Genomic DNA, 26041 nt, shown 5'->3' with positions numbered 1-26041 from the left:
TCAGCTTTGGCCAGCCCAATAAACATTTATTGTACGAACTAGAGGCATAACATTGCACAGAATAAACCAGAGCCAAATCAAATCAAATATTCTTCCAGTTTTGTAGAGGACCAAGATGCAAACAAAAAGATTTTGATACTCCATGGCTCTCCATTGGCACAGGAAATAGAAAGGAATATTCATTAGATCTGACTATAAATGTTCATCTTGTGTGGGAGGCCTTAGCACAGTAATATGTATTAAAAACTTGATATTTTTCCAATCAACCCTTTCCACTTCCATTTACATATATTTAATTGTAAATATTCATTTTCCTACCTGAAGCACTTTAAATGCCTGTACAATAAACACATTCTACACAGAAGGGGAGCAAATAGTTTTGGAGACTCGTGATGAGCCCTAGAACTGCTCCAGCCCCCGCATCGCTGGTTGGGAGCAATGCAAGATGATCCCTCCTCGCAGCTTGCGGGGGTCTCATAGACCGAGCTGGTGATCTCACCTTCATTTCTCCTGAACCAGGATCCTCCCCCCAAAACCAGTAAATTATGATTGATGCAAACTGGCATCTGTGCCAGTGGAAAAGGTGACAGTTGGTGAGGAGATGCTGTCTTGCACGTTAGATGTGGATTTCTTCAGAGCAGAACCAGCTTCAGTTTGCTACAACTTGTCAATACACACTTACCTTTTCCAAGCACCAAAATAAAGACAGGCGACAGAATTAGTATAGGCTGTAACTGCAACTGGATTTAAACCAGAACTGCGTAATACACAGAAACTCACAAGTGAGATGTCATCACTTGACTTGGACTATGCGGTGCTGTTCACCAGGGGCAGCAGCGGCAGCGCTGCCTTCAGGGGGAACGTGCTTCAGCCCCTCGCAGTGCCGAGGCGGCAGGGAGCCTGCAGCTGCGACAGCTCTCCCAGAGAATTCTCCCAGAGAATTCCCGGGGTATGCAGCAGCTTTCAGCAGGCACAAACGTGCACCACGTACACACCGGGGCTGCAGGCATCACTGAAGGAGTGCTCTTCTCTGCTGCTGTCACCTAATGCATAGCTGGCACAGGGTACATTGTGAGTTCCTCTGATGTATGCAAGACCCCCTGTTTGTGACAGAATTTTTTTTCATTCTGTGTGTGAGACAGAAAGCGTATTTTAGAAAATGAGAAGGAAAAAGTTTTCCAGTCAGGATGCGCTGATTGAAGACAAGTGAAAGAAGGCTGGAAGCTATTCTTTCAACATGAGGTTATGAAACCAAATTGATAAAATGGATAACTGTGTGAATAAGCATGAAAAAAGCAAGATCTTATCAGCGGGTCTCACAGAAAATGTACGTTAGGAAGAAGAGAGAGAGGCTTTCACATACGTAAACCACTATTCAGGCATGATCCTGAGGCAGCAAGCTTCAGGCTAGTGTGCAGGTGAAGCTTTGTAAATTAGTCATACTTGAGGACTCCCCCCAAAGATAACCTGTACCGAATCAGCCGACATCTTGAATATTACTGCAGTCATACTGACCTACTGCTACAGTACGCATTTATGATTTAATAACATAAAATTGGTGAGTGTTGGTTAGGAAAGAATGCTAACAGACCTGGGCAGAAATGCGTGTCCTCTGTACTGCTTACCATGAGAAAGTGATACTTAATTGCTACAGTTACGTTAATAGCAAAATTAAAATTTTATTTTCAAATCGCTGGATTCTATGCCAAACTAAGAGGATAATGATACCTGTTGACTTATGGGGCAATCTGGAAAAGATCAAGAGACAACATCTTATGCTTCATATTTACGCTCTGATTAACTATGAATTCATTTTATGAATTGTTGCAGGGTGTATTTATAAGGTGAAATTAAGATACCATTTACCTTAATACTGACCGATTGAAGTCAGAAGGACTACAGGAAGTAAGAAAATACTTCTGGAGAATAGAACAAATTGTGCTTCTTCTGAAAGTCACATACAGGTTTTTCTGCATAGATTAAAACTTTTATCATCATGGATCATAAACTGTAAAGCAGCTCTTGTGTCTATCACAAAATTCTATTTTATGTGTGAATTTCATGTCTTATACATGAGGACAGATAGAAGTCTTCTACTGCATTATTGGAGACTTATCAAAAACAGGATGCTTTTTTCTTGAGAAGATGAAAAGTACAGAGATAAGCAGGGAAATAAAGACTGAAGTTTTAACCAATAATATTTTTGTGTGGTTATCAGAGGAATGTAATAATTAATCTTTTAATCATTCTGAAGATTGTGTGAAATCATAGTATCTCATCTTTTCTAGCCTCAACCTGCCATTCTTGATCTGAATTACAGACAATAAGAAAGGAGATGATTTAATGAGCAACTTTGTCATGTTGCCATTTTGCCTTAGTCAAAGGCAAATGTCTAGTTTTGCCTCTAAACTAAAATGGAATAGACTTATGTTTCAACTATGCTCACAACTGAGGCAAGCACTAATACTAAAGTTAGGGCTATTTTAAAGCTAGAACCTTGGTGTCTTCATGTTTTCATAGAGACATAATTAAATACACACTTTTAAGAAGAAACAAACATTCATTTACTAGAAAATAAAATCCATTTTGTGAAGAAACATACACGAACGAAAAGAAGTCTAAAATTTGACAAATACTAAACTAAATTCAAAAAGAAAGATTTCAGTCACAATGGCAATATGTACATTCTTATGAAGGGAAAAAAAAGTCAGCATGATTTAATCATACTCAATAAATAGGCACTTCAATAAAGTATATATTTACACTGGCTTTCTGAATGCTAGGGCATCACAAAGTAGTATGGCTTTATTACAATGGATGGAAGATGGCAACTACTTAGAACCCAGTGCCAACATGGATTATAACAAATCCAGTGAGTATTTTGTTTTTCAATTATTCATAGAAAATTTAATCCTGATTAAGTATCCTTGGGCAGGAATTCATGGGTAGTTGATGACTGAAACCAACATTTATTTGAAATGCTTCTGTTAATTTAATCTGTGTATATGGCTTAATTATGATTGAATCCTCAATGTAACAGAAATGAATTATATCAGGATTAAAATTCTAGTACCACATCACCCATTCCATTTTCTCTGCCTTTTTTTTCTTTAGAAGATGCAAGCCTGCTGTTTTAATTACCTTTATGTTGCTATGTCTTCTAAGCCTCAAATACTGTTTAGACCTTCATTACTAGATGAAATTTTTAGTTACATTTTTTTTAAAGGCAAATATAAACCCTATCTTCGTTTTCATTACAATTGTAACCAGTATGAACATTAGTTGCAAAAAAGGCTTTGCTTTTACACCAATAATAAAGGAAAGTTTCTCACAGCCAGTTGTGAACATTTTTCGTGTGTTTTCTGGAGGACTCTACCTCTTTTGTTTCCCCTTCTTTTACACTTATACATAAAATGCATTTTCTCTAAAGCATGAAAATAAAAGAACTTGTACTCATCATTATGCATCACACCAATTTCACAACTGGCCTATTTTGGACTTGTTTGAGCTTGTAGATGTTTTAAGAACTGCATTTTATAAGACCTTCAAACCTAGTATTGATATAAAGTAAGGATGTGTTTTTGTGTCTCTGAATGGGACAGAAAAGATTCATTGCACTTTTCTGTGATACAGCTCAGCACCACATGGTACACAAACAATATTTATAAAATTATTCAAATTATAAATTTTTCCACTGCACAATAATTTTAACAGATTAATCTAGGGACCTTGTCAAACCAAAGGTCTGTGAAGTGCTCTGATATTATCACTCAAAGTGAAACCAATGTATCACACACCTGTGACAAAAATACCTGTATATTTAAGTCATTATTGCACATGTATTACATAATGTATTCTTCCTAAACATCTCAGAAGTGATGTCGATTTTTATGTCCAGAGGATACTGTTAGTGGCAATGTCACTGATGACAGTGAAGATACTTCCCAATATAGACTATGAGACAGAAAAAGTCTGTAGAGGATTACCATGGAGATGCACTGACAGAGGATAACACCTATGGTAATAATCTAGAGGGGGGGAAAAAAAAAAAAAAAAAAAAAAAAAAAAGAGAGAAAAAGTAAGTGGAAAAAAACCAACCCCACCAAACAACCCACAAGAAATTTCTATCAGCATGCTGTGTAAGTGCTTGAGGTTTAACTTTAAACCCTTTAATACTGCTGCAGTTAGAAAAGATTTGAACATGAATCTCAACTCCAGGATTCAGACTCTCACACCTGTGTGTTTTTAAATCAGTAGATAGCCCTGGGCAAGTCACATAACCCTTCTGGCAGTCTCTGTTCTGGGGAATTTCAGACTTGCAATTCACCACCCATGCAGTTTCACAAGCAGAGGTGATGTTTAGATATTCTATTCTTACAACAAACAGAGTGGAAAAAAAATACATATCTGGAAACACTTTGCACTAGCACAACCATGGAGCTGTAAGGATAGTGATTTATCAGGCTCACTTAGCCAGACCTCTTTTCAGTGCAAGTCTCTTAATCTGTAAAAGATGTGTAAGGCAGTATTTATCAAAGGCATGAAGGTAACCACTGGTTCTGAGAAAGCAAGAGTCTAAGTTTATATACAGAGAGTATTTTAAAATACATGTTTTTCTTAAATATTGTATTTATTGATCGTGTATTTCTTTATTGTAATGAAGCGCAATTAAAGAAGGAAACACAGATAAATTATTGTAATGTAAGAACCGCAGCCACACACCATGGTTCAAACTTGCTTGAAAGCAAGAACAGAGCAACTGTAGTTGCTTACCTTACCCTTCAGTGAGCTCAGAATCTTGAAATATTGCAAGAATTTCCTTTACTGATCCTACATCTAGAGATTGTCCTCCTGCTCTGATGATATTTCATCAAGCAACAACAAAAAGTCTCTTCATGAGTAGCTCTAGAGTTGTCTGTTTTTCTCCCCAGATTTTTCTTCTTTTTTTTATTAAATAAAACGTAGTATGTAATTTACTACACATTTTTAGTGGAAGCTTTTTCTTTCCTTTACATATCCCCTATACCTCTAAAAGCTCGATTTCCAAATACATTTGCATACAAATGCACAGATGGTTATAACCATAAAGAAAAGAAGCAAACTCTACCCTGGAATGAGGTAGTCAGTCATCTGGAATAGTAGTGCACTTTATCTGAACATGGCAGGCTCCACACACTAGTTCTCCAGTTCCCAGTATGTTTAAGCAACTGAGAAACCCAGTGAGTCCACCTTTGTTTTTAAATGTTTGGAGTTTACAAACCAAACTATGTATTTGGACAGATTTCTTAACCTAAAGAATACAGTTCAGCTACAGGTTCTCTGACCTATTTAGCCACATAAAGCTTTTAAAGGATGAAGACTGAAAAGCAAACAACAAAAAAAATCCACTGATTTATCTTTCTGCTAGCTTTGTTAAAAGAATCCCCAAGGTGTTTTTAATTAAAAAACAAACAAGCAAACAATAAAACAAAACACCCCCTCCACATTTTCCTTTGACTTAACAATCTCCCCCTCTCCCTCCCTTAACCTAGAAATGATTACCCTTAGATGATTCAAACCCTGTATTCCTTTGTAAAATATGACTCACATTAGCATCAATGAAAGCTGTGTGACTAAGACTTTTCAAGTTGCTTTGGGGTCATAAGATTAACAGCCTAAGAGCATGAGTTTGCTAACAAACACTGAACATGAAGAACTACTATTCAAATTCCATTTCTTTTATCTTGCCTGTACATACCTTTTCTCTTTGATATTCTCTGAATATTACAGCAATGGTTGCAAGACATGGGTGGCACAAAAACCAGAGAATGCAGGCCTGAAAGAGAAGATGAGTTTAAGTTATAAAATAACTACATGCCAGCTTACAAGAAAGAGATGACAGTTAAGAGGAAACTGCATTTACATTTCTGTCTATTTTATGAACTCACTGTTTAATTTTCAATCAACAGAATGAAAACCACACAATGAAAGGTGGGATTTCTGTTTAAAAACACTCTATACTCCTTGTCAAATTAAAATGACTACTCTGAGTATGATGACAGGGTGCAATTTAATCAAATCAGACACTTAAACATTAACTTTCTTATGCAGGAAAAGAGTTTAGTGCTTCAGTCAATTGCATGCCACAATTTTATTTACAACAGAAGGGATCAGTTTCCTTGATGTAACCCATACTTTGGCAAAGGTGATATAGAACTCCCGTTTCAGTGTGCTTCTCTCCACTGTGATGATCTGGTAAAGACCAGTAGCCAGCGACAAAGCCAGGCAAACTCTGAGGCCAATAAGCAGTCCGCTTGCTAAGCCATGGTGTGAATGGTAGCTGTGGTGATTTGTATCTTCAAACTGCTCCCAAATTAATAAAAAGCTCTGGAAAAGAACAGCAGCAAAGTACATTTAGAGCAAACAAGGTTACACTAAACCTCAGTTAATCTTCCCATCACTGATTTAAGTTATCTGGTCATGCTCCACTCTGCTTGGTGGAGACGGCCATGTTACACCTCCCCCCGCCCCCCCAGCTTGAGCTGCTTTTTGACACTACCTACTACTCCAAGTGCAACTGGCAGGAACAAAGCCTCACTTCTTGCCTTCTGTAACTTTCAGAAAGTTTGACAAGTTAAAAGTTTCCTCTAATTTGGATAGAAGGAATGTAGCACCTTAGCATAAGATCCAAAATACTCATCTAGTTAAACAGTTGGCCTGCTCAGCAGGAAGCCCACCACTGAAATGATTCCATAGAGCTACAGGGAGGTGTCTCCTTCCACTTGGGATTTGCAACCTGTAAATCTTGTTTCAAAGGCAGGCGACTACACCTTTTCTTTCAAAATCCTAACAGGATTCACCTTTCTTTTCAAAGATGGGGAAGTAAGAGGGTGGTGCTGCTGCCCCTTTTATACAATAGCCTAAAGGCTCGAGCATTCACCCAGGTTGAACTTGGATCTCCCACAATTCCCTTCTTTGCCTAAAGGATATCCAACTCACATCTCCCACCTCCTTGGAGAGTGCCGCAACTGCCAGGCTATAGGCTGTTCTTGGGTGGGCCACTCTCCACCCCTTCTATTGAAGCTGTGCCATTGTGGAGAAAAGAATTCAACATCAGCTAGGTCAGAAACTGTGAGCGAGCCTGACTCTGCAAGCAACCAGCTCAGAAACCTCCTAGGGTCTAGGAAAGGGAGGGTCACAGGTTCCAAATGCCATTCCAACATCTGGACAAACATGCTAGCCAACAGATAACTAACACAAAAGATAGCAATCCTCCTTAATTCTCAGCACTGTATCTATTTGCTGCAGAATCCAAGTTTGCAGGAGCACTGTGAGAAAGAATATTGATAGATTCTCTAAAGAAAAACAGGCTAAGAAGTGCCTGGTTTCTGCATCTTAGTTGGGTAGAAGGCAGGCACCTACTTGTTGCATGAAAAATGGGTCTTGCTGAAGAATACCTTTTTAAGGCTTTGGGAATGTTAACGTTATAAATTAGAATACCCATAAAATTTAGACTCTCCCAGCATCATGTAGCAGCTGAACAGCATTTTAAGACTTGAATATATGCTGGAATCCAGTCCACCTACTGCACACATCTAACTTGCACTTAGGTTTCAGGTGCCTAATGAAGCAGGCTTTCTGAAGAAAGGTAGGCAAATTTGATTTATGAGTGAGGTAGCTCTGAAGACCTTCAGAAGTAGACGCTGTATGTCTCAACTTAGAGATCTAAATTAGTCAGATTCCTTTCTGAACACATTCAAAGGCTCTCTCATTAAATTAACTACATAAAGACAAAAAGGTTACTGATATTATCTCTTTTTTTTTCCTAAATGTGTAATCCACCTGTGCCTTCCAAAGGTGGGTGTCCTTGAGTCTCATCAGTCAAGATCGGATCATTTCTGCTTAGAACATCCTCAGAGAGTACTCTCAAGCTTCTCCCTTCTTACCTAGGCTGTGACACAGCAAGCATGACTGCTGTCATTTCACTCACTCCTCAACTGCCTGGATGGAAAATGGAAGGATGGCAGAGGGACAGATGTTCCCACGGTAACACTCTATTTCTGAGTGACTCCAAGCAAACACCTTCAAATAATCAAATTACCTGACTGTCAAGGAGTAACTTAAACCTGAAACCCTGATACAGCATAGTGTTTGGTAAAGTTGAGTCTACAGCACTAGTTCTGGCATGAAATTGATGAATTCTTATCACAGAAGTTATTTCAGTCCAGGTAGAACATGCTCAGGCAACAAACAAGGGTTCTACCAGTTACAGAATCACTGCAGTCTTGTACAGAGCATTTTCCATTTTTATATTTACACTTGGGAATAGCCAAACTATTTAACTTCCCTGGACTGGACATACACTGCCTGAGAAAAAAACCCAAACCCAAATGACCTCCTACGTATAGAACCTTCCTGACTAAAGCATGCTTCAGGGGGGAAGAAATACAGGCTGATGGCGATGGAGTTGTGATACTGCTTTAAGAAGGAACTTTAGATAGACCCCAGGGATAGCTTAACCTTAAAGAATAGAGCTTACAAGGGTTTCAATTTTCCTTAACCTACACCAACAGTATCAGCAATGAAGGAAGCCACTTTCATGAGAAGATGACAAAGAGCTGGAGTAAAAGAATCATGAGAACAAAGTCCAAATCCTCATGGGAAAATAAGTGTCTGACAGCAGGGTATGCTCTGGACTAGCCCTTTAAAGGGTGTAAACAACACAGGAATCAGTTGATCAAAGTCTGTGTATAGTCACAGCAATGTAAGATCACAGAAGTCCAGCTTCTTTCAGTTTCATTAGAATATTCCAAAATAAGCAGAAGGCAGAGGCATTAGAGGCAGAGACGGAACTGCCAGTGCAACACACTGGAAACTTGGACAAGGTGAACATGTACCATTGCTCTTATTATGAGCTGGGACTGTTCTCACTCACCAGAGAAAAGCAGGATCCTATAAAAAAAGATCTTTTCTATTCTGTGCTATGGAGTGTTTCTAAGTTAAAATGGATTAGGCAATCTGTTCTCAGTGAAGGAAGAGCTTTCATAGACAAGCATCATCTTGAAGTCAAAAATCTCTTTGGCTGGCTATGCCTGAGAAATGAAGGTCAATGAGCCCTGAATTCCCTTACCTTGACCACAGAGAGGCATGTATCAGCTCACTTAGCTGCAAGTATCAGGAACAAGCTGACAAAACACCCAGACACCAACCTGCTGAAGTGGATACCAGAGACATTTTTTTGTTGGTAGTGAGCAGAACTATGTTTGAACTCTGAGAAGAAATCGGGGGCAGGGGGTGGGGATTCTAATTGTATTCCAGAACAACTCTCCTTAGGCTGCAGACAAAAGAACTGGATGAACTAGGCAGCTGAAGAGCTGACTAGTACTAGCTATGTCCTACACTAGAGTCATAACTGCTTTTCATCAAGTAAAGGAGAATGACCACCTTCTTGTTTACATAACACACTGTTCAAAATGCCTGACTTCACCTGTACACACTCCAGACCTGCCTTGGTTCACAGTGGACACCAACCACTGTCCAGTCCTGGCCTTCCTCTTAAAATGCTAGAAGAATGTTTGCCATGGACATCATCCTGATCTTCCAGATTCACAAGCCGAACCTCCATATCCATACAATGAAGAACCAGACACTCTTCCTCTTTTTCATGAGGAAACAATTATGGTAGAAGTCCTCCTCCCCTTTGCTATGCCTACACTGACTTTAAGGTAAACCAAGATAACATATCAATCTCCAGTAAAGGCAAGTTCTCATGGTACAGATCACCTCTGAGAGGCAAGGGGAAGGGGGAAACATAAGGGAAGTTAAAAGCAGCAGCAAGGCAAAGTGGATTAACTAGCTGCTTCTAACCATATGTAGCACTTGGGCATCTGATGATGTGCAATGCCAGTACAGTAAAAATCGGTTTAGATCTAAGGCCAGAGGTGGAGCTCATTCTAAGCACAACTTTGGGTTGTACCTAAGAACCCCTGTGAAGCGTGACATCTAATGCAGTAAGATTCTGTGTAATTTTGGTCAGGTTCAAAGTGATCAGCTATCTTTTTAGAATCACTGCCTCCACTCCGATCAGCCCTGAAAGCTGAAACTGCTCAGGTCTATGTGATGGGAAAGGCCTGTCAATAAAGTTTTGAACATGGTTTGTGTCTCAGCAGCAGGGTGGAATCTTTAATGAACAGAGAGTGGCCTGGGAATCTTTTGTTCCGAGGCTGAAATAAAGAACAAGTTAAGGCAAAGGGAGGTACTGAATGGCTGACGTGTCCTTCCTTTGAGATGCTACCTCTCTGCAGCCGCAAAGACCACAAGAGATTTGCTGACTAGGAGGCTGTGTCCACCCTGTGCTGATGGTAACGTGTAAATACAGCTTGGTGTTTCTGAAAGAACAAGAGATATCCATAGCATCAGTACAAAGAAGAGAAAAAACCCTGAAAAAACACTGAGTAATTTGAACTAGTAGCAGACGGAGTCCGACAGTTTGCCAGTAAAAACTGCAGTTAAGTTGAAGAATAACATGTTTTCCTAGACTGCCCAATTGTTTGACTTCCCTGAAGAAAAGATGACAACACATACTGTAGAATGTTAATAAACTTAACATGCTTCAATCTCTATCTGCTGTGTTAGGGTAATACATGTGGTTTCCAGCACCATCCACAGCAAGTCTTCAGAACATCTCTGATAATCCATGCAAATCTGTCCAACCTCTGGCATGGGAGGAAGCTGGTTCTCCCATTAAGAACCTCTGGGAAAGGGGAGGACAGAAAAGAGGTTACTCTAGATTTTTAGTTATTAAAAGCGCTCATTGATTGCCCTGTTACTGCAGGTCCAATGCCCACATCAATCTAGACAGACGAGTGAACAACAGACTAATCCAATGAATGAAGTCTTGGGCTCACCACCTTTGATGGAGCCAATGCGGTCTGGATCCTGCTCCCCTGAGCTCAACAGCCGCATTCTGTATTAAGGAGAAGAAATATGGCAGAAGGTATATTCCCTATGTACTGAATTATGAGCTGGAAAACGTTTTCTCTAGAAGGGACAATGATACTCTTGTGTCAGGGAACTTTTGATAGAGACAGCAGACACTGAGATGGGGGTGCAAAACCATCCAAGCAATGACATACTCTGATATCCATACTCTATTCCCATGAGATTCCTGCCAAACTTGACATTCCCAATGGTACCAGAAGGAGAGATGTGGTAGAGCTGTGCCTTCATGGTGAAAATAACACAGCCAACTTTGTGCCAAAGCTTCAGTGGTGCTCAAAGAGCCAACACAAATGTACAATGGACCAGTACTGGGGGAAGCAGGCTACACATGATAACTGCCCCAGTTTTTACCACAAGCAAAAAAAGGTCAAGCTGATGATACTGAGTGTCGTTTCTATGTATAGTGAAAAGGAAAGAACAACAAAAAAGCTTTCCAGTCTCAAGTGACAGAGTACTAACACACCCATATGTTTGTACAAGTGGAGAGGCATGAATAGAATTAAATACTTCAGAAGTCTTCTTTACTACCAGCATGTAAAATTTCTGGTGCTAGATGGGTGTCAAAGTAAGGCGGAATGAACCCATCTTTAAATTTCAACAAACCCATTGACCTTAATAACCTTTGGTTTATATTCTTAATTAGCAAGAAATGTCAGCTCCCAGCTACTTTTAATGTCTTAGCAGTCCACTTATTTAGTTTGGAAGCAACGCTAATTACAGATACTACTCAAATAGCACAAAATCTTCAGTATAATGTCTTCCTCATTACTGTCTCCAGTTTCTCCCTGCTCTTCTCAATGGCTTTCAGATTCTCTTGTCTTTATGCTGTGATTTAAAAAAATTTGTTTACAAAAGGCACCACCAGGGTTGGATGATCTCCATCACAATTTACTTTTAAGTTACTGGTTTACTTGACTTTCTAATTTATACTAATGGCAAACATTTGAATGAAATTATGTGTCAGAGCATTTGTGTATTTGCAAGACCAATCCTGCACATGAACCTTTCAAGAATTGCCTTATATTGATTGAAAAGACTATTAGACATCTTATTTGAGTGGTTCTAAGAGGAGGATGCTGTGGATTTTGATTTTTTTTGTGTGACATAATTTCTTGTCTCAGCTTTTCTTGTCTCTCCTCTCATGCTGCTTGTTGTCACCCCCCCCCCCCCCCGCAATGTACTTCACAAACCCTCAGTTGTACTGATTACAACTATTTACAGGACCACATTATAACTTAGGATCAGTAAAATGACTGTGCTAATTTTTTTTTTCAATCTAGATCATTCTACTGATCTGGCTTGCAGTATAACGCTATGAACAATTGGCACAGCCAGGAGTTTGGAAAACTGTGGGAACTTCTTAAGTGGTTTTATGCTGAACAAAAACATTCTGTGGAGCTACACCTTAAATTGTTAAAGCAAAGAGAAGGTGTTGTTACCTATTAGACATACTGGGTGCACATTATGCTGTGGGTTTTTTTCCAGTCTTGATACTCCCTCCCTCATAAATTATTGAAATTAGTTGGTTCATGGCTCTGTCATACTTAATAGCAGCTGTATATTTCAGTATAAGAATGAATATAAAATACAAACCTGTGTAACAACAACTACTACAGCAATGCCAGTAGATGTTGGTGTGGAATCCCACTGAAGCGGTCTGCCATGAGATTTCTTCATTCTGCCTATTGTCCAACCCATACACAGGCTCAACAATAAATACAGCATTTGTATCTGTGAGATGATATCACACACTGTTGAAAACAAAAAAAATAGTCACAACAAAAAAAAAGTTTTTTCTAAAGCAAAGAGAAATGTTCTATATATCCCCAAATGAAGGACGGACATTTATGCCTCTGTCACCTTTAGTCATAATTTTGATCACAGTTTGACTAGCTGAGGTTGTTTTGCCACAAAACGTGGAGATTTTGAGTAGTTTCCAGTGACCAAAGAGATCACTATCAGCTTTCCTCTAATTATGCTGCAGTTCTGCAACAACACGGGCACAGCACCACATCCTTCCAAATCCCACTCTTGTGTCAAAAACATCTGGGATCAGGAGTCCATCTGCATAAATAGACTCACAAATGCTAAAGAACCAAAATCATATGTATGTTAATCACACTGCAAATATGAAATCTTATGAAATGAACTCCTTTCTTTGCTCTGAAAAACTTCCCTTCAAGAATCAGATAGTTGCATTGTACTTTAAATTAACCGCACTTTGTCTTGCAACAGAAAGGGCAAATATTTAGGACAAATTCCACTCTGAGATACTTAAAGAGGAAAATATAATGAATAACCCTAACACAAACTTAATTTGGAACAACAACTTGCCTGTATTTAATTTTATTAAATGCAAACTACCTTTGCCTTATTTTGCTATGTCCATTTTTATTTCTGTGTGGGAACAATTCACACATACACCATAAAGTTACATTCTTAATCAGTGTCTCAAACCTGTGTCTGAAGCTGTATCTGAATAAAGAAAACTTCAAGCTAGAATATATTAAAGTCTTTCCTTGTTAGCCTCACTGAAGCACTACTGACAGTAGAAAGAACTGAAGATTTCTTTTTTGGGTGATTGTTAGCTTTAGACATGGTAAGTTTTGAATGAAACTTATCAAACCATTTTTAAGTTGGTGTTCAGATTTGAGAGTAAACTGGCTCATTGTACTGGCATAGCAGAGACGTACAAGAAAAATTGATTCTTATATTATGTAAATTGCAAATTTGGTTCAGAAACTAGAGACTGGGTGCTACACACAACAATGCTTTCTTTTTCACTTGATTAATATTTTGGTTCAATTAAATTTGTCCCTTATTTGTAATTTTCACTTATGCCATCAGGTACAAGAAAAATATTTTTGTATCACAAAAGCAAATTTCTGTTTTTATATAAATGGACTTTATTATAAAAGTTAAATGTACTTCCACATCTACTAAAAATATTGGCACAGAAAATGTTGCCATTGTAGAGATTAATATGCACAGAAGGGAAGCGTGCCAAATGAAGGTCAGCTATAGTATTTCCCTAAAACTCATCAGTACTAGCAAAATATGGATATAAACCAGACTTCAACATGTTATTGCTGGGATATATATGGTATTCTCACAGTTTATATACTTAAATGCCAACATGTTATTTCTGGGATATATTTGGTATTCTCACAGTTTGTATGCTTAAATGCTTCTTAATTTATTCAGACACCTTTGCTGTGCAATAAATGTCAAGTGCTTTAGTAAATACACACTTGCTTATTTTTTAACAAAATGAACTGGCACTGATTTTGGGCAAAATGATCTTGAAATTATTTTACAATGCTCTGCTTCACTGTGAGAACAATTCAAGGGGATTCTCAGACTGGTATAAACCAAAAATTCAGTACCAGTTTAATCTTTGACATCTCTTACACCTTGCCAGCAAATAAGAACTTTGAGAGAAATTTCTAAAATTACAATAATCCCATGATACCCAGGGTCAATGTAATATTATTTGACTTTTCACATTTTGATCTTACCAAAAGTTAAAAGATCACTATTTGTGATGCTTTTGAGTGCCAGCATTATTTGTGTTATTATGTGATTAACTTAAGCGACAAATTAGATTGAGGGTCAGGCATTTAACACACGGTAAAGAGTAAATGATGGTAGGAAAAGAATAATTGCTTGGGATAGTATCTGAACAGATTTCTAGAAAGAAATTCTGGTCCCACTGCAGTCAACAGAAATTTTGCAATTTACTTTTAACTCAGATTTCTGTTCTGATACAGGAAAAATGGCAGCACCTTCCATCTTCACACTATACTAGCTGCTCTCAGCCATTCTTCAGAACTGTAATTCACACTGAAGCTTTCCACATTTCTATTACTTCTGCTCTTCTACTGTTTTGGGAACCATGAATCTTAAAAACTGTAGGAAAGGAAAACTTACTTAGCTGATTCAAAAATACTACTTATTCTTAATAACCTTTGCTTTAATCACATAAAAGTGGGCTCTTCAATACATACACAGAAACTCTAACATGCAGCTACTCTCTCCGAAGTTCCAGCTGAGAAGTCAATACTGGGTTTCTCAGTGGGGAGGAGTTACGATGAGAGGGAAAGTTTAATAATAAGTTGCTGGAGAGGCTGCAAGGAGCTGCTAACTCAAATGGTTAAAACAAGAAAGAGCCAATTACTGTGGTGCCAAGTGCCATCAAGAGGCTGTTAATTCCAACTGCAAGCTTCTAAATGAATTCTAGGAAGGGAAATATTTTTCTGTATAGGCTCTCTCAACACTATCTCACTACCACAGTACTACTTTTTGGGGTACATCAAGCCAATCAAAAGGCAATATCTTTGCTTAGAGAGAACCCCACAATGCTTGAAACATAAACTACAGTAAAAAAACCCCAACAACGTTTAACCCTGAAGAATCCAGCATGAGTAAATGAGTGCATTTTGGGAGGGGGCATTATAGGATTTTATTTCTCATGAGAACTCAGAATATCTATACAGAGTGGATAAAAATGCTTTTTTAACATCAATGCTTTACATAAGTGTTTTTTGCATCACTGTAACCATATCACTTGTGCTGTGAACTACTTACTGTTTCTTTATAATCAATGTTAAATTTGCTGGTGAAATGAGACACGCCATAAAATGCAATTCATTTTCCTAAAAAGTTTTGTTACTCTAGATCACGCACTCTGTAAAACCCTTCAATGTACTGAAAAATTTACTCATGTGTTAGGCACATATTTAAGCATCTGTAGGAAGAAAACTTCAGACAAGAAAATCCTTAAAAAAATCATAAACAAGATTAAAATCTGTAACTTTAAATAGTAGTTACAAAGATCCAGAATAAAACCTGTTTTTCAGAAAAGCAACTTCAAGTATTTGATATTAAAAATCTGGTGATATGGTCCAAGATCATAATACAGTCCAACAACAGCATTTGCTAATCTATTATACAAATTAACACATAGGAACATGTAGTAAACGGACAAGGATACTCACATTCTGCCACACTTCCCATAAAAGGTGCTCCTATTCCATCTTTAGAGTAACTGATAAAAGAATAAAAAGGTGGTATTTTTTAAGCGAGTGAGTTTTAGATGCGTGTTTTCGCTTTAAAGTATATTTAGGCAATGATGTAGTTCTAAAAAGTTATTAGTCACAATCACCACAGGAAAGATCATGTACTGATCTTTACAACGCAATGGTCTTCAAGTTTTAAGACTGAGAGAAAAAATAAGCAAAGATACCTTGAGAAATGCAGGTAGTTGGCAAAAGCTGAACCAGCCTGCAACAGTAATGCAACTGTCAGCACCTTTAGTACAGTATGCATAGGTCCGCGCTTCTTAATTGTTTGCCATAGGGACTGGGCATATATGCAAGCAGTTATGAAGTATGCTAGGACAAGCAGGAAAAAGAATTCATGTAATCCTGTGGAAAAAAAAACCAACTTAGTTTTTATAAAGAAATGTTGCTATTAGCAGTAAATAACTAAAACAAAATATGTTTTTTATATAATCACTGGGAAATACTTAGTAACTGTCACCCAAAAGTGGTAGTACAGATAAAATGAGTAAATCCTAGACTTTTTTATCCAAGAAAGTCAGTGAAGTTTTTCAGAGGGCTGATTATTATTCGATCTGACAAAGTATTCTTTATTCAACACCTGTTCTGAGCGTAGGAGAAATTCTGTTCAAACACAAATAGGTTTGTAGCAGTTACTGAAATAGTATAAAGTGGCATACAGTTTCTTGATAAACAGAAAATAATTGTAGCCTATTTGATCAGTCAGAAACATATTTATCAAAGGACTCATTTTTAGCTTTTGGGGTTTTTTTGCTTCAATTTTTAAAGGGACAATCTGAGATGAGAGAAACCCAGAACAAGCTTCTGTTGAACCTCTTTAACCACTGGGTGTCACCCTTACTCCACATAAAGTACTTCGTCGAAGAAGCACCGCTGACCAAGACCCAAAACTTCCAGGCAAAGAAAAAGGGAAAAGAAAACCAGCACAGAGAACAATAGTAAGTTCATGGCATGGGCTTTTTTGCACCAATCTGAAAAAACGCCCAAAGTTTTTGATACTATTTACAAAACAGAAGTCATCTAACTTTCAGTCTGGCAGTAGTCTGGTAAAATGCTTCCCTGAAGACCTGGATTCTGGAAATCTTTTCTACTGTGTGTAAGCTTTGGAACCCATCACATGAGCTCCAAAAGGATCAAAGCCAGCGAACTGTAAGCAAAAACGGGTAAACAAATTTCCCACAGAAAACTTAAGTTTTCCTTCTCCAACCCTCCTTGAAACCAAGTGACGCATACAGAACCAGATTCTGAACAATGTTCTTCCTCCAGCAGCAAAGTAGCTCTGCTAAAAACCTCCAACCAGCTTCACCCAGAGATTAGAAACAGAGCAACTGTACACATTTCAGTACCTAGAGTTGAAAAACATTAGAACTGGAGGGGTTGAGTCCTGAATAGTTGCTAGTACTACAAATTCCATGGCTAAAATTAATGATTTTGGATATGCATACAGTGAAAAGGGAGAGACAGAGCATAAAGTAATAAAGATGCTTAAAACAAAAAATTCAGGGCCACTCTGCTTCTCTTGTATACCTACACAAAAGCATGATTTATGAACGACAAATACATGCATTTTAGATCAAATCTCTTATTCTTTCACACTTTTATCTTCCTGTTTCAAAGACCCCTGAAGTTGGCAAGGATTCTGTAGAGAAGTTATTTCTCACCATAATGAGTGAGTAGACATGGAAAACTCTTGAGGAAAACCAAATAGCTTTTACTAAATACTAAACATTTAGGGCAGAAAGCTCTTTCCAACCAATGACAGATTATGGATGATTGCTTTGAGACCAAAAGTTGCCCTGAAATACAACTATATATATATAAAAAAAATAATCAGAAGGGTAATTTTCAACCTGTCTTGTAAGTTTCCTGAATTTCAAGTAACCTAGAGTTGACAGAGAAAATAAAACATATGCAACTTAATTTGAAATACCTAACTTCAAAGAACTTCAAAATGCTGTCTACTTGATCAGCTGCCCTTAGAAATCCTAGATTCCACTGGTAACATGTCTTACGTAAGAAAGCCCTAGCATATAAAATGATAAAAGATTACTTGCCAGTGATCAGAAAGCAGGCCTCCTCTCTCAGGGCAAACATCTTAATCACAGAGTTACAGTCCCAAGTTCTTTCCTATACTTTTCTTATAGTCCATTAAATTTTGAGATCTCCTGTGTCAGGCTTTAGTAACTAAAGTGAAGGATGACCTAACTAGAACCATCTTTTAACTGTGTAGTTTTTAGTCACATGAATGAAAGAACCAAGAAATGAAGCTCTGATACCCTAATGTTCTAAGCTACACACGTCTATGGGAAAATGACAAACATTATTCCCCAAAGATGCCTTAAAAAACAAGGGAGAGAGATATTTAATCCTCCTCAGTTTGGTTAAAGTAGACACAGGCATGTAACTTCAGGATCTGTGGCAGCAACGCAGGTTTTAATTCTGAATATACAGAGGTGTTCTGCAACCGTGGAAGACATAGCATGTACAGCTCACCAGGTTTCCTACTTGTTTGGTCAAAATATGTGCACCTAACACATTTACATGCCTCCCTACTCAGCGTGCAAGCTGTTCAGAGTTCCGCTTCCAAGTGCTTAAAGTCTTCCTACAAAATTAGTACAGAGCTGAGATCCCACTCTAGGAAGTCTGTACTGCACTTCTAAGGGCTATACAATGTCTATTTAGCAAAAGAATGCTACTACTGGTTTTTGAGAATAAATAACCTAGAATTCACTTCTAGATACAAATTTCACCAAATAAAAACTGCCAACTAAGTTTGTAGATTAAGAAGCATCATTAAGAAGTTGACAGCTAAGTCAATGTATAAGCCTTGAAAAACAGATGATTAACGGTGCTTATAGACTCTGCTTAATGTTTCAGTGGGCATTTTCTTCCCTTCAAAAAGGCAGCTGACCTCTATTTACCCTTGAGACCAAGTAGAGCATATGATTCTGAGCACAGTGCTGGGTACGTAGGTCTAATGAATATGAAGGCAGACTAAGCCTATGGGGCTCACCCCTTACAACAGACCTAAGTTGGAGACATGGTGATGAAGCCTCCCAGAGCAGTGAAGCTAAGCACTGCAATGAAGCATAAATTAGGTTGGTTTCAATTGTCCAAAGCATACAATTTTATGTAAGCATTTCTTTAGGCATACTGTCTTGAATCACTTCTAGAAGTTTTTCTTTGCACGACTAAAGACTTCAAATTGCATTTCTTAAATCAAATCAAATCAGGACTACCACAAATATCTGCAGCCTGTGACTAAGATGCTTAGAAAGGCCTAAGCATCACACTAAAATTGTACTGGCAAAATATTTTAGTGTGCAGGTACTCATGCCGCACAGAATAAAATTTTACACAGCTAAGGAATTTAATCAATTAATTAAAATCAGTAAGTAAATTCACATTCCAGTGGAAGCTTACCATTTCAACATGGGAAAAATGCCTATTAGCAAAGATGTTAACATTAACTTCCCTTGTGCACCTAAACTTCCAGTTAGGCAAGTTTTGGAAAGTCAGTCTAGAGAAAGGGAAGGATTTATCTGTAACGCCAGGAAATGAATTAAAGCTTACTCTCCATGAGAAAGCAGAATACGAAATGTAAGAGACTCTGCTATCCATTTCCCATACTTTCCCAAGCATATTAAGTACTGATTTGTTTGGGTGATCAGATCCTTAACTTACAAATCTAATTTTAAGAAAAAAAATCTTACCAGATTCCCCTGCGCTAAAGTGATCTAATGGATTCCCTTCTGCATCTGGGTTTAGTAAGATCATTTCAAACTGAATATCCTCGGATTCAGAATAATTCTCCTCGCAGGTAAACTTGTCTACATAAAACACATACCATGTTTCCGGATAAGGAATCTGGGACACTGTCAGATTTTGCTCTGTGTGGTTCACATTCACTTTGGAAGAAAATAAACAAACAAAAACAGAAGTAAATACTCAACGAGTTTGTTTTTAGAAAACGTATCTTTGAATGAAGATAAAATTTAAATCCACAACATCATACACAGGTTATAAACTACACAGAGGACAAAACAGTCTGTGTTTTCAAAACCAGCCCTAGCACCGGAGACCAGATTTCCAACTTCATCTTTTGTTTCAAATAGGTGCAGGCAAGGGTTGGTGAGGTTATGTACCATATTCCACCTCTTGGCTTTTGGGTTCACTTGGACAGCTCCTTTCTGCCAGAAACCAGTAACTGCAAACTGTCTCCTATGCTTGGCACATTTCTGTCCTCTAGTACAGTACTGATAGAACTAGCTATTCTGCATTAGCTAGCAGATACTTCTGCAGTATGAAAAATACCTTTGTGAAATTTATTCTACTTTGTTTTCAAAGATATTTAGAGCACCAAACACGAACAGCCACATGTGAACTCAGTAAGCAAGTGTGCATGCTTTAAAGGTGCAACTTAGCCGATTTTACAGCATCTTCCCCAAACTGTAATAGGCTGAATTTCATTCGACAGCTAAGGGTTGAAACCATCATCTAATAAAATTACATATTTCAAATCAGATTACATTTAAAACCAACTATGAAAAAGACTGACATTTTACCTGCTCATTGATCTTACTACTATTTTTCCTAAAAGCAACTCTTAACCAAGCACAATCTCTCAAAAATAAACATATGCTGCAAATGAAATCTGTGGCTCTGTATGTTTGGGTGAAACTGCAAGAATCTTAAGTACTGTTACATTGATTACTGAACTTGAGTGCTAACCAGCTCAAGCATAAATGAAAGCCATCTCTGCAGAAGAAATAACAATATAATTACTGGACTGTACATTAATTCACCTTAATAGTTTAAGATGACAATGGCTGAGGATGAGGAAAGAAAACTTTCATTAAAAAAATCTACAAAAGAAGCTATTTCTGGTTTTTATGCAAAGCACTTTCTAAATGAAAAACTGCAAGCAAACATACATACCAACCCTTAATATACTCATTATCCCTAAAGATTTTGTAGACAAAATTTAGAACTAATTTCTGATTTGAATCCTACATGTGAATAACATGTATGTAATTTAAATAAACTTGTTTCAACTTTAGGAAGTTATTTTCTGTTCTCTGAAGGCATGAACTGATCAGCATTAGGATCCAGGAAGAAACGTACAGGGTTTCTTTGCAGCAATTGTCATGAAGTACAAATGTGTACAACAAATGAACCACAAAACGCCCCCAGTGTTCCAACACTGGCAGTTTGTCTTGTGTAGGTAATAGCAAGTATGCATTCCACTCTGGAGCTATGAACCTTATCAATCAAATATACAAAGTAAAACAGCTCCTTAACCACAGATTTAGGATTTCATATGATGCCTAATCCAAATAAAAGGCAAACTGTAGCCTGACTCTCAGCTGAGTTCTGACACAGTGTTATTTGTATGAAGACTAAGGATCACACAGAGCCTATTTAATCAGTTTTCCATCAAATCTGCAAGCTAACTCACAGGAAATGATGTAAGATAGAATAAAAATGTAATTGATTATGCCAAAGATCAGCAAACAGATCCAACTCACCCTGTGGCCATGTGATTCCTAAACACAGTAGAAAACAGCGAGTACACTGCTGGGACAGACAGGAGTGACGGACCAACTGCTAGTCATTTCAGCAGCACTTCATGTTCGCCTCAGATCAAGTGTTAAGGGAACTACATCCTTAGAAGTCACATCTGGGTAAGGTTTCATTGTGACAATGTTCCAGGAGGTCTATTTGTTACTCTAGGGATTCTGGCCGCACAAGGGAAATGTATTTTAAAAAAGAAGCTATATTCACTTAAGATATATTTGAAAGAAGTTTCTAATAATTTAATTTCTTAAAGGAAAGTTTATGCTTTAAGTAGGTTTTGTAGTATTACGATCAATAAATGGCGCAAAAATCATTATTTCAGTCTGTCTGTTTTCCAGTTATACAACTGAATGCTTCAGTGTTTTACTATTCTTTTAGATTTAAATGGATACTCAAGCTTTATCCTGATCAGCTCATCTCTGATACTGTATTAAAAATTTTCTAACATGTTTTGTACATCGAAGTGTGACAGGGCTGTGCTATCATGAAAATATAATTTTATTTTTGTTTTCGCATCTTTGAAAAATGCCATTTCATGGAATTGGAAAACAGGAGCCTCCTGACAAATTAAAAATGTTCCTTCATAACCTACATATTCTGTACTAGTATCATTCTCAACTTAAATATTAAAAACATCTGAATGTGAGACTCAGTGATGAATACCAAATTATTAAATCACTAAATTAAAGGGTGAAAGCACACTTAATGATAATACAAGCAAGTTATGAAGTAAAGCAGCATAATGCAGATTAATTTTTGCAGATTACCTTACAGACAGAAAAAAAAAAAGAAAAACTAATGATCATAAGGTTGTGAAAGAAAAGCTTTGCAGGTACAAATTTACTCTTTTGCTGTGTATTTTGGGCTACATACTCCCAACCTTACAAGCATTCACTTCAGAAATTTAGAGGTAACTGCAGCAGGCTCCATCAATTTGCCTCTAATTTTTTTCATTCCACTGCAATAAGAGTCACAATTCAAAAGTACATTTGACTGTCCCAAAGACTTATATTCTCAAGGTTTTCAGTTTCATACGACAATGGTATTCTTTGTAAATTCTTTCAAATACTCAATCTTTTGTATGGAAAAGTCTGAGATTAAAAAAACAAAGACTTTTACTCCAAAACAGAATTAAAGAACATCTCTGTACTGAATGGGTAAATGAAAACTTCAGCCAAAAGTGTGCTCTTTCTGAGTTGTGTACCAGTGAGAGCATGAGACTAGAACTGGTCATAAAGTTTGGCTGCTTGCATTGAAGTACTTATCTGTCAAGGATTGTTAATTTTCCAGCAGCATATTAAATCGTAATTTGCAAGCAGAGTCTTCTGAAGTGATGCAAACAAAGCAATTGTATCTCCTTGTAATAATTTTTAATTACAGAAGGCCAAAGTCCTGCTTTTACTTAAGTTGGTGCAAAGTCCAAATTGACTGAAACAAATAATCTAAACACACAAATAACTTAATTTGTAAGGGGAAAAAGTAGCAACTCACTTGTCAGCTGAGCTTTAGAGAACTTCTCTGTACAGCTGTGATCTTGGACGCTGTTCTGCAGCTTCTGCCATTCCTGTGCCTGAAACAGGTGAAGTCTAGCTGCTTTTGTCACAGCTACTGCTACATTCTTGACTCTGACACACAGAACAGCATGGTCACCTTGATATTCAAAAGATAAAATCAACTATTCTGCCTTGATGTCAGTTACAAACAATCAGCTAGCATGGCATAGATTTTTTTATAAGTAGCAGCACTAAAGCTTCACTTTATTCCTTCAACTTTTACCACTTCTTCCCGCAGGTCTTTACACTCTTTCGGAAACAATTTCTATACATCTCATTAACACAACACCACATGCATGATTCTCTCTGATGACACTTACCATAACCCAAATGTCATTAACATTTTTTTCTTTTTAAACAGACTTCCAGATAACATTTTTTTTCTCCTTCCTCCCACCCCATATTTTATTTTCTCAAGTTCAAGGAAAGACAGTACCTCAATCAGTCTCAATAACTAGTTCAAAGTCTAGTATTTTATGACCTTCTTAACATGATTCTGAGCATCACAGGGTAGCTCTCAAGTCTAGTATCAGAACAACTTATGTAAATGGTTCTCCATGTTATGGACTGATTCGAGCTAAAATCCTTAATTATAGATGACAGATGTCACCTTGGTACAAAGAAAATCAAACTTCAAAGGTGTTCTACAATGTGTTAGTCTACCTTTAGGCTGCATCTTGACATACAGAAACATTTTAGCCATTTTAGAACTAGCTCATTTGACACAATCTATCTTGTCTGGGTAATTCTACAATCCTCCAATTTACTTTGACAAATTCTTTCATTATATATTGTCATACACTTCTTTAATGTAACAGCATCCTAAATTAATAGATTGATTTTTCTTCTCCATTAAAACCTATCGGTACTGCAAGAGAACGAACTCATTCAAATTTAAGCAAGCTTTGTATGTTTTTTAAACTGTCAGAGCAAACTTGTTTCCCACCTAACCTAGGCATCAGCTGGATGTTGGTCTATAGACTACTACCAGCTTCAAATAAGGCTTTGTCAGTAAGGTTTGCCTGTTCAGAGCCAGCAGCAAGACAGCAGTCCTGAAATAAAACCTCAAAAAAGGTGATCTCCTGGGATCTGTAAAATGTTACATGGACTACAGTTTACCTAAGCTGCTAATGCAAGATTTTTAAAAATTAACAGCTGGTTCTGAAAAAAGCCCATACGGCTTCACTAAGACCCAAGTATGTATAGCTGTGGGTATTCATGTAGAAAAAGGAATATTTCTAAGGAAATATGCAACACCAACTTGTAGAATAAATTATATCTGAACACCTAAACCACTCATCTTGGATCTTAACATTCTTTTCAAAGACTTAAACAGTGCATTTTTTTTTTCTTTAGGTCTATTTTAGAGTGCTACTACAATTATCTTTTAGGACAGCAATAATTAACTGCTTTCAAGTCCCTCCACAAGCTATCCCCACCCTATCTATCATCTCTCATTCAGTGCTGGAAGGTCACATTCCAAGGCTTCTTGGCTCATGTCACATTTTTCCTTCATCCCATTAGATTTTTTTTTCCTTGTGAACATTTTTGTTTTCCTCTCACACTACTCCTCCAGTCTGGGAGGAAACCTGTGTAAGCATTATCTTCATGGTTGCCTTTTGAAGCATTCTGCAAAACTCTTCTACCATGAAGCTGCAGAAGACAATAGTCTAAGCTACCAAAACGCTGAGCACACAGAAAAAGCATGCTGACCAGCACAGCCTTGCTGTACATGGCACTCACCATGCTTGCACAGGTATCTTTCTGCAACTAAAACGTTACGTAGCAAGCAGAGTAATTTCCAGCCTGTATTTCTGCAGTGGCCACTCTAGCCCATTGCTAGGCCTCTTAACTAACAGTCAGGAACTATTACAAACAAGGAGTTAATATCACAGGAAAGAAAAGCCATTGGGAATAATAAAGTGAGAATTTACACTGTGATGCACAGTGACACTTAAAAACACCCAGCGATTGTGAAAGAGACACGTGCAATGTCAAGCACTGCTCTCACTTGGTGCAGCTCCAGGAGGGAAAGAGAAATGCGTGTGAAAGTTAAAACGTCCCTGCCCTCCCCGGCGCTCCCGCCACGTCAGGCTGCGGGACACGGCGGGAGGCGCCACGCCGGGCACGCACGGCGGGGCTTCTTCGTTCCCTGACCAACAGGGACGCTGTCCAGGCAGCACGACGGGCTGCCACCAACTCCTCTCCCCATTGCCCGGGCGAGCCCTGCCTCGGCCCGGCGGGGTCCCGCTTCTGGCCGAGAGCCCCATCACCATCACCCCTCCGGCGCTGCCCCGGCTCCTCGCCGCCCGCAGAGCGGGCCAGGGCTGCGGCAGGGCCCGGCGGAGGGAGCGCTGCCGCGCTGCCCCGCTGCCCGCTGCCCCCTGCCCCGCTCCCGCCCCCCGCCCCTTCAGGCCACCGCCCCAACGGCGCCCCCCCGGCCCCTGACCCCACTCCGGCCCCGCTTCAGGAGGGCGGCCGGGCCGCGGGGGGCCCAAGACACTCGCTGCCCCCTACCGTCTCCCCTTCCCCTCCCTCGGGCACTCACCGTAGAACTGGAACCGCGCCACGGGCCGCCACGGCTCCAGCCGGGCGGCGGCGCTGGCGAAGCCGCCCCGCAGCGTCTTGCCCCCGGCGCCCCACCAGCCGGCGGCGCACAGGAGCCACAGCAGCGGCCACCTCATCCTCGGGCCCCGCCGCCGGCGGTCGCCGCTCCGCCCCCCCCGCCAGCTCGCGCCGCCGTGTCACGTGACCACCTCCCCCCCTCGCCTCCGGGCGTCGAGCGGGAGCGGGCGGGCAGAAGCGGGAAGAGAGCCAATGGGAGCCGCCCGCGAGAGAGCGCGCCCACGC

The 26041-nt window shown here is 38.9% G+C and overlaps 1 protein-coding gene across 2 annotated transcripts; it reads right to left on the bottom strand.

The window, feature by feature from the left end:
- Window positions 1–25904, bottom strand: GPR180 (G protein-coupled receptor 180). Of its 2 annotated transcripts, none has more exons than XM_040584391.1 (9): window positions 25740–25904; window positions 23130–23288; window positions 19775–19969; window positions 16226–16406; window positions 15978–16027; window positions 12574–12731; window positions 6175–6366; window positions 5738–5815; window positions 1–1127 (listed from the first exon to the last, which is right to left on the bottom strand). In XM_040584391.1, the coding sequence occupies exons 1-9, from the start codon at window positions 25873–25875 to the stop codon at window positions 1044–1046; spliced, it is 1233 nt and encodes a 410-aa protein (XP_040440325.1). In that variant the 5' UTR covers window positions 25876–25904; the 3' UTR covers window positions 1–1043. The 2 variants fall into 2 exon arrangements, with proteins under 2 accessions (XP_040440325.1, XP_040440323.1); XM_040584389.1 differs by lacking the exon at window positions 1–1127 and adding an exon at window positions 2541–4028.
- Between the last annotated feature and the right edge of the window lie 137 nt (window positions 25905–26041).

This window comes from Falco naumanni, chromosome 2 (assembly GCF_017639655.2).
Source record: "Falco naumanni isolate bFalNau1 chromosome 2, bFalNau1.pat, whole genome shotgun sequence".
Lineage (NCBI taxonomy): Eukaryota > Metazoa > Chordata > Aves > Falconiformes > Falconidae > Falco > Falco naumanni.
Note: the sequence above shows the minus strand (reverse complement) of the source record. Positions and strands in the feature narration are given on the sequence as shown.

Excerpts from the sequence above, each read along its gene's own strand:
- GPR180 (XM_040584389.1), bottom strand. The coding sequence starts at position 25,875 with ATGAGGTGGCCGCTGCTGTGGCTCCTGTGCGCCGCCGGCTGGTGGGGC. Across the intron at positions 16,028-16,225 it reads AACTACCTGCATTTCTCAAG|TTACTCTAAAGATGGAATAG; the intron begins GTATCTTTGCTT and ends TTCTTTTATCAG. Across the intron at positions 6,367-12,573 it reads TAGTAGTTGTTGTTACACAG|AGCTTTTTATTAATTTGGGA; the intron begins GTTTGTATTTTA and ends GTTCTTTTCCAG.